General features: G+C 42.7%; 1 protein-coding gene across 1 annotated transcript; it reads left to right on the top strand.

Moving 5' to 3' along the window:
* Positions 1–6,051: 6,051 nt before the first annotated feature.
* Positions 6,052–14,066, top strand: LOC311125188 (beta-1,4-galactosyltransferase 1-like). Its single transcript, XM_084199242.1, has 7 exons — positions 6,052–6,130; positions 10,257–10,337; positions 10,623–10,858; positions 11,126–11,313; positions 12,028–12,150; positions 12,448–12,552; positions 12,665–14,066. The coding sequence occupies exons 1-7, from the start codon at positions 6,118–6,120 to the stop codon at positions 12,822–12,824; spliced, it is 906 nt and encodes a 301-aa protein (XP_084055368.1). The 5' UTR covers positions 6,052–6,117; the 3' UTR covers positions 12,825–14,066.
* The last annotated feature ends 8 nt before the right edge of the window (positions 14,067–14,074 follow it).

Raw genomic sequence — 14,074 nt, 5'->3', positions numbered from 1 at the left:
ACGTCCCTAGCTAAGGTGGGCCACCAGTACTTCCCGCTAAGGCTTTGCACTGTCCGACCAATACCAGGATGACCAGAGGAGGGTGACGTGTGAGCCCAATATATCAGTCGATCACGGACCTCGAGCGGCACGTACCTCCGCCCCTCTGGACACTCTGGGGGAGTAGGGTCGGCACGTAACGCCCGCTCGATTTCCGCATCGACCTCACACACCACCGGTGCCACCAGACAAGACTCCGGAAGTATGGGAGTGGGCTCAATGGACCTCTCCTCTGTGTCATATCGTCGGGACAGGGCGTCTGCCTTAGCGTTCTGTGACCCTGGTATATAAGTGAGCTTATATACAAACCGGGTACGAAACATGGCCCACCTAGCCTGACGAGGGTTCAGTCTCCTCGCTGCCCGGATGTACTCCAGGTTACGATGGTCAGTCAGAATGAGAAAAGGGTGTTTAGCCCCCTCAAGCCAATGCCTCCACACCTTCAGGGCTTGGACCACCGCTAGCAGCTCCCTGTCCCCCACGTCATAACTGCGTTCCGCCGGACTGAGCTTCTTCGAATAGAAAGCACAGGGGCGGAGTTTTGGAGGCGTGCCCGAGCGCTGAGACTGGCACCGATCCCCGCCTCGGACGCATCCACTTCAACTTGGAACGCCAAAGAGGGATCCGGATGTACCAGCACCAGAGCCGAGGTGAACAGGTCCTTCAGATGTCTAAACACCCTGTCCGCCTCAGCCGACCACTGCAAACGCACCGGGCCCCCCTTTAGCAGGGAGGTGATGGGAGCTGCTACCTGTCCAAAGCCCCGGATAAACCTCCGGTAGTAATTGGCAAAACCCAAAAACCACTGCACCTCCTTCACCGTGGTGGGAGTCTGCCAATTACGCACGGCTGAAACGCGGTCAATCTCCATCTCCACCCCTGACGCGGACAACCGATGTCCCAGGAAGGAGATGGACTCCTGGAAAAACAGACATTTCTCCGCCTTCACATACAGGTCATGCTCCAACAATCTACCCAGCATCCGACGCACCAGGGACACATGCTCGGCTCGTGTAGCGGAGTATATTAGAATGTCATCAATATACACCACTACACCCTGTCCATGCAAATCCCGGAAAATCTTGTCCACAAATGATTGGAAGACTGAAGGAGCATTCATTAACCCGTATGGCATGACGAGGTACTCATAGTGACCCGAGGTGGTACTGAATGCTGTCTTCCACTCATCTCCCTCCCTAATGCGCACAAGGGTTGTACGCGCTCCTGAGATCCAATTTTGTGAAGAATCGCGCACCGTGTAATGACTCCGTCATACTAGCAATCAGAGGGAGAGGATAGCTGTATTTGATTGTAATCTGATTGAGACCACGGTAATCAATACACAGGCGTAAACCCCCATCCTTCTTCTTCACAAAAAATAAACTTGAGGACGCAGGGGAAGTGGACGGCCGTATTTATCCCTGTCTCAGAGATTCGGTGACGTGTGTCTCCATAGCTGCCGTCTCCTCCTGAGACAGAGGATACACATGACTATGAGGAAGCACAGCGCCTACCTGGAGGTCTATCGCACAATCCCCCTGTCGATGAGGTGGTAATTGAGTCGCCTTCTTTTTACAGAAGGCGAGTGCCAAATCGGCATACTCAGGAGGAATGTGCATGGTGGGAATTTGGTTCGGACTTTCCACCGTCGTTGCCCCTACGGAAACACCTACACACCGCCCGACACACTGATCAGACCATCCCTTGAGAGCCCTCTGTTGCCATGAAATGTTGTGGTCATGAGATGTCAACCAGGGAAGCCCCAACACCACGGGAAACACAGGAGAGTCAATCAAATACAACTGTATAATCTCCTCATGGCCCTCCTGCGTCTTCATCTTAAGTGGCGCTGTGACCTCCATAATCAATCCCGACCCCAAAGGGCGGCTATCTAGGGCATGAATGGGGATGGGCACATCAACTGGTACAATAGGAATCCCTAACTTATACGTGAACCAGCGATCGATAAAATTCCCAGCTGCGCCTGAATCTACTAGCGCCTTATGCTGGGAGTGAGAAGAAACCTCGGGAAACACAACTTTAATACACATATGTACAACAGAGAGCTCTGGGTGAGTTGGGTGCTTACTCACCTGGAATGACTCATCAGTGCGTTGCCTACTGCCTCGATTCCTAGGAGACCCTCCCCAGCACTGAACCGCAGTGTGTCCTCTGCGGCCACAGTTGGTGCAGGGGACGGCCTCTCTCCTGGTCTCTCTCCTCGTCTCCCTAGCACCAGCACCCCCAAGCTCCATAGGGCTCGGCTCGGAAGTGCTGGGGGATGGAATGGACGGCCCCGACTCCGGACGTCCGCGGGTAGCCAACAGAGTATCTAGGCGAATCGACATGTCCACCAGCTGATCGAAGCTTAGGTTGGTGTCCCTGCAGGCCAACTCCCGACGAACGTCCTCCCTTAGGCTGCACCTGTAGTGGTCGATGAGGGCCCTCTCATTCCATCCCGCATTGGCAGCCAGAGTCAATATATCAATTTATTTTATGAATTTTATTTTACCAAATTATTGATTAGTGGCAATCTTACCACATCTGATCAGGAAAAGTAAAGGAAAGGAGGGAAAATAAGGACCTGTAAATAAGGACCTGTAAAATAAGGACCTGTAAAAAGGAAGGACCTGTAATCCAGCAACACTATAGCACTCACAATCCAATTGCTTATTAATCACCCAATTACCTTAATTTTACAGAATAATGTCAGTGCTGGATTTCCAACACAACTCTAATCAAAACAAGTCATTCACAAAAACTCTAATGTGCAATCATCAATTACATCAATTCATCAGTCTGTTGACAAGTTCCTGTGAAATGGTCACAACATGAAATATTATATGCATACACATTGTATCTATTATATCCTGTAAGGGAAAGTAGGTTTTGTGGATAAGAACAGTACTGGCCTTGATTGGACTTGATTGTTGTCGCTTGATGTACTGGTCAGCACCTTCTCTCTCTCTCTCTGTCTCCTCCTTCTCGTCTCTCATATGACAGAAGAACAAAGGAACAGACAACAATTTAGTATTTTATGCATACTTATGTTCACATTCACGCTAAGAAATAAGCAAACAGCTTAACTCAGGAATATTATAAATAGCTCAATAACATTTTATTTTATTTATTTATTTAATTATTATTATTTTTTAATCCATCAACATATCTCTCATTCATCAACTCAACCGATATCAACCAAACAGTTCCACAGCCAAGCAACAGTTAATTCAACAAACAGAACATTCCACTTGTGTGCAAGTCTCTGTCTGCTCCCTCTCTGTCTACGTAACTCTAAACTCATAAAATCCCACGCATGCGTAGTTCAGTCACCAATGCGATTTCAGGGTGAACAGAGCTCTCCCAAGCAGCTCTCTCTCCAAGCCAAACAACAGAGTAGACAGACCCGCTGTCGCTCCGTTCTCTCCTCCCATTAACAAACAATAACACTTAACAAAACTCACAAACGAACACGGAACACAGAATATAGAACACAAATCCTGCTTCGAAGTTTCTTATCTTCACTTATCCTAATCTGCAGATTTATAGTTATGTTGTTATCAATTACAAAACATCTCTATACACTCTTAAAAAAGTCCTCCCTGTAGGCTCATGATTAGTTAGTAAACGTTCTCTTTTTATAGAGACTCATAAGATTTTTAAACTTAATGTCCTTCCAGGGGGCTCATATATAGTTAACAATTATTAACGTTCTCACAAACGGAGACTCATAAGATTTTTTAACCTTAACTTCCTTCTAGGGGGCTTATATTTCCTTATGAAAACAAAAATCCCTGTTCTCAACCAAAACATATATATATATGTATATATCTCTAACATAGATCTTATCCTAACATGAGTCGACACACAGCTGGAACACATCAGATGTACAGACATGCAGCGGCTCTCTCTGTCTCACACACACACACAGGCTCCATTCCTCTCATACACACACGCATACACAGTTTAAACAAGAATGCATCCGTTCATACAATAAAATAAGCATGCTACCGTCGCTTCTATTTTCCTTTCTATTCCTTCCTAAATTTCTGCTACCTCAGGTTGTAGACATCCAATGAGAGGATTACTTCAGACAAATACTTCGTCAAATAGATTCTGAGAGGTAACATACAATTGAATATATCTTCTACAATCTGCAGTTCACCAGAACTGACTTGAGAGTTAATCTAATAACTATCAAGATTCAAGGCCCATCATAATGATCGCCTCGTTTTGAGGGCTTCCTTAAATCAGCGACGTCCTAAAAGTATACTTTTCCTTATTTCCTGGCCTTATTCCTTCATGTTTTTCCTGGACACTCCTTTTAATTTTATTCAAGCCAAATACCGGTGTGTCCAGTGTTAATAATTTCTATAGACTCTCCCCCCTGTTTATGTTGTTTCCAACGCAAACAAAGTTAGAAATTTAGAACGGACTCTCATCCCACAGCAAATAACAGCAAAGCGCACACACAAGTCCTTTGACGGTACATCTGAACAAACACAGACACAAGCACACGAACCGACCAGCGCCCAAAGAACTGTGAGAAATCTCACCTTATCTGCCGGCGTCTTGAGCGGGAGTCACTTCGTAGCCCATGAATGGAATGCAGAGAAAAGATGTAGCACGTCCCAAAAACCTTGTCGCCATTAAATGTGGTGTCCAAGTCAACGTTGCTAATTATGCTGTGATGATAAGATGTCCGCTTACACTGTTCTTTGATTATAAAGATTTATTGTATCAAAGTTCACAGTATTAATTTACAGATATCTGCAGTTATATCTGGAGAGAAACGGCCAATCTGTTGATCCAATATGTTGTCTCTCACCTTCTTTGTTTAAGACATGCTATTTATATCCTATGTGACATAGTATGGCGTGATTTTAATAAACCAATCCCCGGCTCCAAATGTCCTCTATTCCAAGAAACCTATGTAGCAATGCTTTTCCAAATGCTTCAGCAAAGCAGAGTAAAGTTCATCTATTACACCATTTGCAAACATCAGCAAAATCAATAGACCTTCAGACACTACATAGTCACCTGGAATGCATTTCAATTAACAGGTGTGCCCATACAACTTATTATGTGACTTGTTAAGCACAGTTTTACTCCTGAACTTATTTAGGCTTGCCATAACAAAGGGTTTGAATACTTATTGATTCAAGACATTTCAGCTTTTCCTTTTTAATTAATTTGTAAAAATGTCTAAAAACACAATTTTACTTTGACATTGTGGGGGTATTGTGTGTAGCCCAGTGACACAAAATCTAAATTGAATCCATTTTAAATTCAGGCTGTAACACAACAAAGTGTGGAAAAATTCAAGTGGTGTGAATACTTTCTGAAGGCACTGTTATTACAACAGATAATTATAGATTAACAAGTGACAACTACTTAATTAAATGTGTTACTTAAACATACATACATAAAAAATGTATGCACGCATGACTGTAAGTCGCTTTGGATAAAAGCGTCTGCTAAATGGCATATTATTATATTATATACTTGGTTAACTCCTGTTTCCCTTCCCCCAAGGGAATGAATGCATCTGTCTGCGTCTTCCCGCACATACAATCATGTTTATTCCATATCAATCCATATCCACAGTAAGTCGAATACAGGAAAATAATTAATCAAATAATTTCCCATTACATCTACCATAGCCCAGTGGCGGCTAATGCCGCTAGAAACTTAGATGTCAAGATACCGATACTGTCAGTGGTGTTCAGGGGCTTGTCAACAGCTTGGTTTCTATGTGACGTTAAAGTGCTTCACAAAATGTATAAGGTTGGTCAATTGTTGTTTTGTAATCTGACGTCCAATGTTGGCAGAAAAACTGGCAAGGCAGGTCGAGCACACCATTAAGTGAATGTGGTGTGGAAGCTGGTTACCAGTAAACTTTTGTTTTGTAGCCTTTGATTCACGGCACACAACGGTGAGATGCTGAAAAAACTATTCTGCTGCCTTTTGCTTTTAGGTCTCTTTTCTATCTCAGTATATTGCTGGTATCAACTGAGCACCTCGAATGTCTATTACAGAGTTATCCGCTTAGAGTCAGACTTCTGGAAAGAACAAATAATGAAAGAAAATGGTAAGTAATGTGCTGTATAGCTTCTAAATATATGCAAATAGATGGACATTTTGACACTACTATGATATATTTTAAAAATAAGGTCACAAAAGACTGAAGACATTTGAAAATAAGATTTTAATGATGTCATTTCATTGCACATGTATTGCATAGTACGCTAAAAGGCTATTATTGATGACATTATTTGAGCATAGCTTTCATATAGCGTTATATTTCTTAACTCACACAGTAGAAGTACATTAAATACATACATAGTGAAATTGGTATGACCAACAGGTATGAATGATGTAACATCATGATTCTCAGGTTACCAATGTGTTAGTCTCACGTTACCATACCTACAAAATCACATCATTGTCACGCCTCCCTTGGAGATCTGGATAATTATGTATTGCAAAAACGATTTGAATGGTCCGCTGCAAGATTTTGATTGGATGTTACATTTTAAGAACCATCCCCCACACGCCCGTGGAAGCGGTGCTGTGCAGTGTTGCCAACTTAGCGACTTTGTCGCTATATTTAGCGAGTATTCAGACCCCTCTAGCGACAGATTTTCAAAAAAGCGACTAGCGACAAATCTAGCGACTTTTTCTGGTGTTATAGGGGACTTTTGGAGACGTGGATGCACGTATCGTTCTTACTCTGCCGCCGCTGCTCGTTGGCCCTCCCCCGTCCCAAAGCACTCACAGGCGGCCCAGTCCTCGCAGCAGTCCCTCCCAGCTGCTGTCAGAGCAGGATATGTTCTGTATGACTGCAAATGAATCGCGCATGCGGGAAGCCGCCGCTGGCCGATCCCGCACTGACTGACATAAAAAAAAAAAGAATCGACAGAAGGAAGTTCATTTGCAGTTCTAAACATATTTAGGGTGTTTTTTACTCACTTGTAGTCTCTCCCACGACGTTATTCCTCTCCTACAGCATCCATCACAATTACATACGAATGGCAATTTATGCAAATTAGCGACTTTTAGGACAGCCAATAGCTACTTTCCTTACTGAGGAGTTGGCAACACTGTGACAGTGCATCACCGATGGAAAAATGGCGTCCCTTGAGAGGGCAAGAACAAGATGTACAGCGCATTTTGTTACGTTACAGCCTAATTATAAAATGGGATTAAACAAACATTTTCCCTCATCAATCTACACACAATACCACATAATGACAAAGCAAAACCAGGTTTTTAGAAATTCTTGCACATTTATAAAAATAAAATAAACGTATTTACGTAAGTATTCAGAATCTTTGCAATGACAGTCGAAATTGAGCTCAGGTGCATCCAGTTTCCATGGATCATTCTTAACACGTTTCTACAACTTGATTGGAGTCCACCTGTGGTAAATTCAATTGATTGGACATGATTTGGAAAGGCACACACCTGTCTATATAAGGTCCCACATTTGACAATGCATGTCAGAGCAAAAACCAAGCCATGAGGTCGAAGGAATTGTCCGTAGAGTGCCGAGACAGGATTGTGTCAAGGCACATATCTGGTGATGGGTACCAAAAAGTTTCAGGAGCATTGAAGGTCCCCAAGAACACAGTGGCCTCCATCATTCTTAAATGGAAGAAGTTTGGAACCACCAAGACTCTTCCTAGAGCTGTCCGCCCGGCCAAACTGAGCAATCGGGGAGAAGGGCCTTGGTCAGGGAGGTGACCAAGAACCTGATAGGTACTCTGACAGAGCTCCAGAGTTCCTCTGTGGAGATGGGAGAACCTTCCAGAAGGACAACCATTTCTGCAGCACTCCACCAATCAGGCCTTTATGGTAGAGTGGCCAGATGGAAGCCACTCCTCAGTAAAAGGCACATGACAGCCTCCTTGGAGTTTGCCAAAAGGCACCTAAAGGACTCTCAGACCATGAGAAACAAGATTCTCTGGTCTGATGAAACCAAGATTGAACTATTTGGCCTGAATGCCAAGTGCCACGTCTGGAGGAAACCTGGCACCATCCCTACGGTGAAGCATGGTGGTGGCAGCATCATGCTGTGGGGATGTATTTCAGCGGCAGGGACTGGGAGACTAGTCAGGATCGAGCGAAAGATGAACGGAGCAAAGTACAGAGAGATGTTATAATAATAATAATAATAATAATATAATATGCCATTTAGCAGACGCTTTTATCCAAAGCGACTTACAGTCATGCGTGCATCATTTTTTTTGTGTATGGGTGGTCCCGGGGATCGAACCCACTACCCCGGCGTTACAAGCGCCGTGCTCTACCAGCTGAGCTACAGAGGACCACCATCTTGATGAAATCCTGCTCCAGAGCGCTCAGGACCTCAGATTGGGTCAAAGGTTCACCTTCCAACAGGACAATGACCCTAAACATACAGCCAAGACAATGCAGGAGTGGCCACGGGACAAGCCTCTGAATGTCCTTGAGTGGCCCAGCCAAAGCCCGGACTTGAACCCGATCGAACATCTCTGGAGAGACCTGAAAATAGCTGTGCTGCGACGTTCCCCATCCAACCTGACAGAGCTTGAGAGGATCTGCAGAGAAGAATGGGAGAAACTCCCCATATACAGGTGTGCCAAGCTTGTAGCGTCATACCCAAGAAGACTCTAGGCTGTAATCGCTGCCAAAGGTGCTTCAACAAAGTACTGAGTAAAGGGTCTGAATACTTATGTAAATGTAGCATTTCAGTATTTTTTTAAATACATTTTGCAAATATTTCTTAAAACCTGTTTTTTTTCTTTGTCATTATGGGGTATTGTGTGTAGATTGATGAGGGGAAAATAATTAAATCAATTTTAGAGTAAGGCTGTAACGTAACAAAATGTGGAAACAGTCAAGGGGTCTGAATACTTTCCAAATGCACTGTAGCTATTCTCTGCTTCAGATGACAGATGCCCATAAGGCCAGTAATGCCATCATACTGAAGGCCTATGGCTGCACTGGCGATGCATGCCGTATGATAAGCTGCTAAATGGATTCAGATAGCTGATATACTGAGAGAGAGTGACAATCAAATAAAACAGATTGGAGATCTTACAACTAGACAAAAAGGAAATGTTCATTTGAGAATACAACACAGACACATTAGAGACAGAACCCCTTCCCTTCTTTATTGCAGGATTGTTGATTAATCAACATTGACACTAGTTCATTTTGAATAATAGTTTAACAATTAAAACAAGTTTCTCACTAACTGTAAGTCGCTCTGGATAAGAGCGTCTGCTAAATGACTAAAATGTAAATGTAAATGTATACAAATATGCAGTGGTGATTTTAGCATGTAAATCTTGGTGGGGCAAACTCAACCAATCCGTTTTTTATGCATGCCAGCAAAGCCACTACACAACACAACACTAAACAATACATTAATTGCACAATAACGGTGACAAACAGTGCCCGTAAACTCTTAGGGCCTACATAAAGCTGTCTCGACAACGGGGCTTTCCTTTCAGCAACATGGAGAGAACCCTTACTACTGCTACACCTGGCTATCAGCGGAGCCTCGTCTGGCAGCGAAACAGTTCATTCAGCCTCATTTACTGCCTTTTTAAAAGCCATAGCTGATATGGCTGACTTGCTTAAATTAATAAAGTTTCTACTGACTGCTTGTGGATTTGTGTAAATCGATAAGAACCGCATTCTCCAATAATCACAAATGCCGACATGAGTTTTGAACCATACACAAACATTATTACATTTATGTTCAGTAAATTCATAATGTTTGTTCTTACATCATTAACACTTAGCTCTAAGTATAAGCAAGTGCAAGCAAACGAGCTGTGATGAGGTAGGCCTATTCGTTCAGCACTTTCAAAATGGACAGCGACAGAAATGGAATGTGAGTCCATTTAACTTATTATGTGATTTGTTAAGCTAAATTTTACTCCTGAACTAATTTAGGCTTGGCTAAACAAAGGGGCTGAATACTGATGCAACAACTATATTTTAGTTATACATTTTTTATTTATCTTTAAATATATTTAAAATGTCTTCCACAGAGTATTTTGTATAGATTGTTGAATTTTTTTTTTTACATGAATTCCATTTTAATCCCACTTTGTAACACAATAAAATTAGAAGAAATCCAAGGGGTCTAAATAATACTTTTGCAAGGCATTCACATTTTCTTTTGTCCAGCACCTGAACCAATTGAATATTTTATTTTTCAGAAACTACAGAGACCAAAACCCACAAGACCCCCCTTGTGACCGAAGAATTAAAGAAATGCCCAGATCCCTCTCCACTTCTTGGTACATGGTAACATGGAAAACAATAAACACAATTCTCTATCAATACCATTTCTAAAGGCATCAAGTCGCCACATTAATAGATTTTAAGTTGTGGTCCTCTGTAGCTCAGCTGGTAGAGCACGGCGCTTGTAACGCCAAGGTAGTGGGTTCGATCCCCGGGACCACCCATACACAAAAAAAATGTATGCACGCATGACTGTAAGTCGCTTTGGATAAAAGCGTCTGCTAAATGGCATATTATTATTATTATTATAAGTTCATTTTCACTTTTTTCCTGATCTGCAGTGGGGCCTCTCAGGGTTGAGTTCTCTACGCCAGTCAGCTTGGACACAGTGAGGAAGGAGAACCCAGGTCTGCAGGAAGGAGGTCGCTACAAACCACATGACTGCGTCGCCCTCCAGAAGGTTGCTCTCATCATCCCCTTCCGCAATCGCGACAATCACCTCAAGTTCTGGCTCTACTACCTCCATCCCATCCTTCAGCGCCAACAGCTGGACTATGGTGTCTACGTCATCAATCAGGTACAGTACAACACACATTTGGAAATGTAAAACTTACATTTAACACTTACATTTAAACACTTGAATCAAACATGTAACGCCTGTTTCCGGGAAACAGATTAAGCCTAATTCTGGACTAAATAGCTATTACAATGGATATTCTCCATTCAGCATGCTATTAAGTCCAAGATTAGGACTAATGTGTTTCCAGAAAACTGTTCCTTAAATTATGTAGTCTACAGTAAGATGTTTCATCTTCATCTTGAGGACGCCTTTTAACTTTATTAGGATGGAGAGAACACGTTCAACAGGGCCAAGCTGATGAACATTGGCTATGCTGAGGCCCTGAAAGAGTATGACTACGACTGCTTTGTGTTCAGTGACGTGGACATCATCCCCATGGATGACCGCAACACCTACAAATGCTTCAGCCAGCCCAGACACCTGTCTGTCTCCATGGACAAGTTTGGTTTCAAGTACGTGTGATGTCCTATTGCAGTGCTACAGTACGGTGCAGACCTCAACCGATAACCTTTCTTTTGGAGTGAACTATCACTTTAAATGATTAAACGCTGACTCATTGTTATGATAAACGCTGACTCATTGTTATGATTACGGTAAATGCCAGAGTTGTTGTTAATGTTTCCTCATACCTACAGTATTACCCAGGGGGAAAGGACACTAAGGGCTGGGTTCAATCTGTTTTGCTGAAGCGTTACAGATTGCGCGATTTAAATGTAAAGGTATTTTCCGATTGAACCGACATATGCAGCGTTTACCGTAAATGCAGTCTCCACTAACACAGGAACATTGCTTCTAAATGTAATTCAGGCTACAACACGGAACTTAAGCGGTACGGATTGAATAGATCCCTCACACTTCTTCCATTCACACCTTCGGAGGCACAGCACAACAGAACAGGAAACTATAATATATCATAATATATGTCATTTAGCAGACACTTTTATCCAAACGTGACTTAGTCATGCGTGCATACATTTGTCCCCAGGAATCAAATCCACTATCCTGACATTGCAAGCTCAATGCTCTACTTACTGAGCTACAGAGGACAATCAAGAGAGAGCCCATCAAGTCCAATGCCACAACCACTCGGCCATCACAGCTAATAGTATATATGTATATCTGATTGAGCATATAGATTTTTTTGTTTGTCTTTGTCTCATTCATAGTTTGCCCTATAATCAGTACTTTGGCGGTGTCTCATCATTGAGTAAGGAGCAGTTCCTGAAAGTCAACGGCTTTCCCAACAACTACTGGGGCTGGGGTGGTGAAGATGACGACATTTTCAACAGGTAAGAAAATGTCTAACCCCATAAACATGTAGTATAGCATAACTCTTAATCTTACTAACTTTTGCCTGCTCATAAAATCACATGATCAGTATCTCCGGATGACGTCATCGGAAACACATCTTTCACTTAACACTTATCACTTATCTTTTCGACTACAAAACATAGAAACCTGCCGTTGTCACATTATGTTGACATTGCGGTGGTGCTGGAGATTATGCATTTTGTTCTGGAAAAGGGTGATTTTTTTCCTTTAAAATCAATTTAATCAAATTCCTATCATTGGTTTGATTTCCGTAGGTTGAATAACAGAGGAATGTCCATCTCTCGTCCGGACGGCGTAGTCGGACAATGCCGGATGATCCGTCACGAAAGAGACCAAAATAACAACGCCAATCCTCAGAGGTAAAGCTTCAGAACAACCGCGTTCACTAGATTCCCCCTCACATTTCTTACTGCCACCTGTTCCCCAACTATCCTCCAAATGGTGTTGACAGTTGATTATTTTGCCCTGCAGGTTCAAGAGAATAGCTCACACGTTAATGACGATGGATACCGATGGCCTCAACTCTCTCGAGTACAAAGTTGTCACAGTTGAAAAGCACGACCTGTTCACAAAGATTACAGTAGATGTGGGGACGCCACCCAAAGAAGAAGACATGGACAAAGATGAATGATGGAGAGATGAACAAGCAGGGCCAGATTCGGGGCCCCACACACAAAAACAAAATATGTATTATTATTATTTTTTTTTGGGGGGGGACAGCGAATTTCCTTAAATGAAACACAATTCACACAGAGAACAATGTGCAGTTTTATCATGCTATTCTACACATTTTCTCATGAGGCTGAGAGAAAACGTAGCAGATTCAAAGCTCATTTCCTGCAATTCTACACATTTTGCCATGACGCTGAGAGAAAATGTTGCAGATTTAAAGCTAATTTCCTGCAATTCTACATATTTTTCCATGGCTTATGACGCGTTAATATGCTGTCTGGGGGGACCCTGACCTCCAGGGGGCTTGGTGGCCCCGGGGCACATGCCCTGTGTGCCCGTTCGTAAATCCAGCCCTGTGAAGAAGGCAGGAACCACCTTGAATGAGTTCAAGGAAACTGCCCAGAACAGAGTTAACTGGAGATGCATCGTTGAGGCCCTTTGCTCCACTAGGAGCTGAAAGAAATAAGTCAAGCAAGTGCGGTCAAGAGGATGCCTGTGTTAAAAGTGTATGTAAATGTCTGTTGTCACCTGTGCATACAGTACGAGAGGTGCTGGGTAAAGAGGGCAGTGCACAATCTATTGCATTAACCAATAACCTATTGCAGAGGCTGCAGCATTATATTGTAACACTATAAAACCTTAACATCTACTAACTGACTTAGTATGAATCTTTGAGGAGGTGTCATGATGTCCACCTACTAATTGGCACGTTTGTCCCTCAAGCTGCCCAATTGGCAGAGCTTTGTGTAGTACTGCCTTCAACTGCTTTCGCCGTAACTCAGAAATACAAGGACCCAACTCTGAAATAGCCACTAAAAAGACCTTCCAAGTTCGAATTACAAGTGGGAAAGTCTGAGATGATTTTGATACCCAAGTTTACGAGTTGTGACGTTTCATCTCTGACCTTTCACCTTTTCAAGGATCATTTGAAGGCAGCTTTACTTTCGGTTTACAAATACTGTATTTTTGCTCTACACTAGGGCTATGGAATGTAAAGGCTTCAGAGGTTTGTCATATTTTGTTGGTAAAACTGTGTTGATTTTACTTTTTGATATTGTTGCCTTTCCTCTTTTTAGTTATTTTTTGTGTGAAAATCTTAACTTTAATTTTGTATTTATGGTTGTTATTGGGCTTTTATAGTGTGGCTACTGTGTGAGCCATGGAAACCTCCAATAAACAAAAACAAAATGTTCAACTGTTCAAAATGAA

Source organism: Coregonus lavaretus (genome assembly GCF_964263955.1).
Source record: "Coregonus lavaretus genome assembly, contig: HAP1_SCAFFOLD_999, whole genome shotgun sequence".
NCBI classification, from domain to species: Eukaryota; Metazoa; Chordata; class Actinopteri; order Salmoniformes; family Salmonidae; genus Coregonus; species Coregonus lavaretus.
Note: the sequence above shows the minus strand (reverse complement) of the source record. Positions and strands in the feature narration are given on the sequence as shown.

Bases quoted from the DNA above. Each gene is read 5' to 3' on its own strand.
- LOC311125188 (XM_084199242.1), top strand. The intron at 10,859-11,125 runs GTACAGTACAAC...TAACTTTATTAG, and splicing joins GTGTCTACGTCATCAATCAG to GATGGAGAGAACACGTTCAA. The intron at 12,553-12,664 runs GTAAAGCTTCAG...TTTGCCCTGCAG, and splicing joins AACAACGCCAATCCTCAGAG to GTTCAAGAGAATAGCTCACA.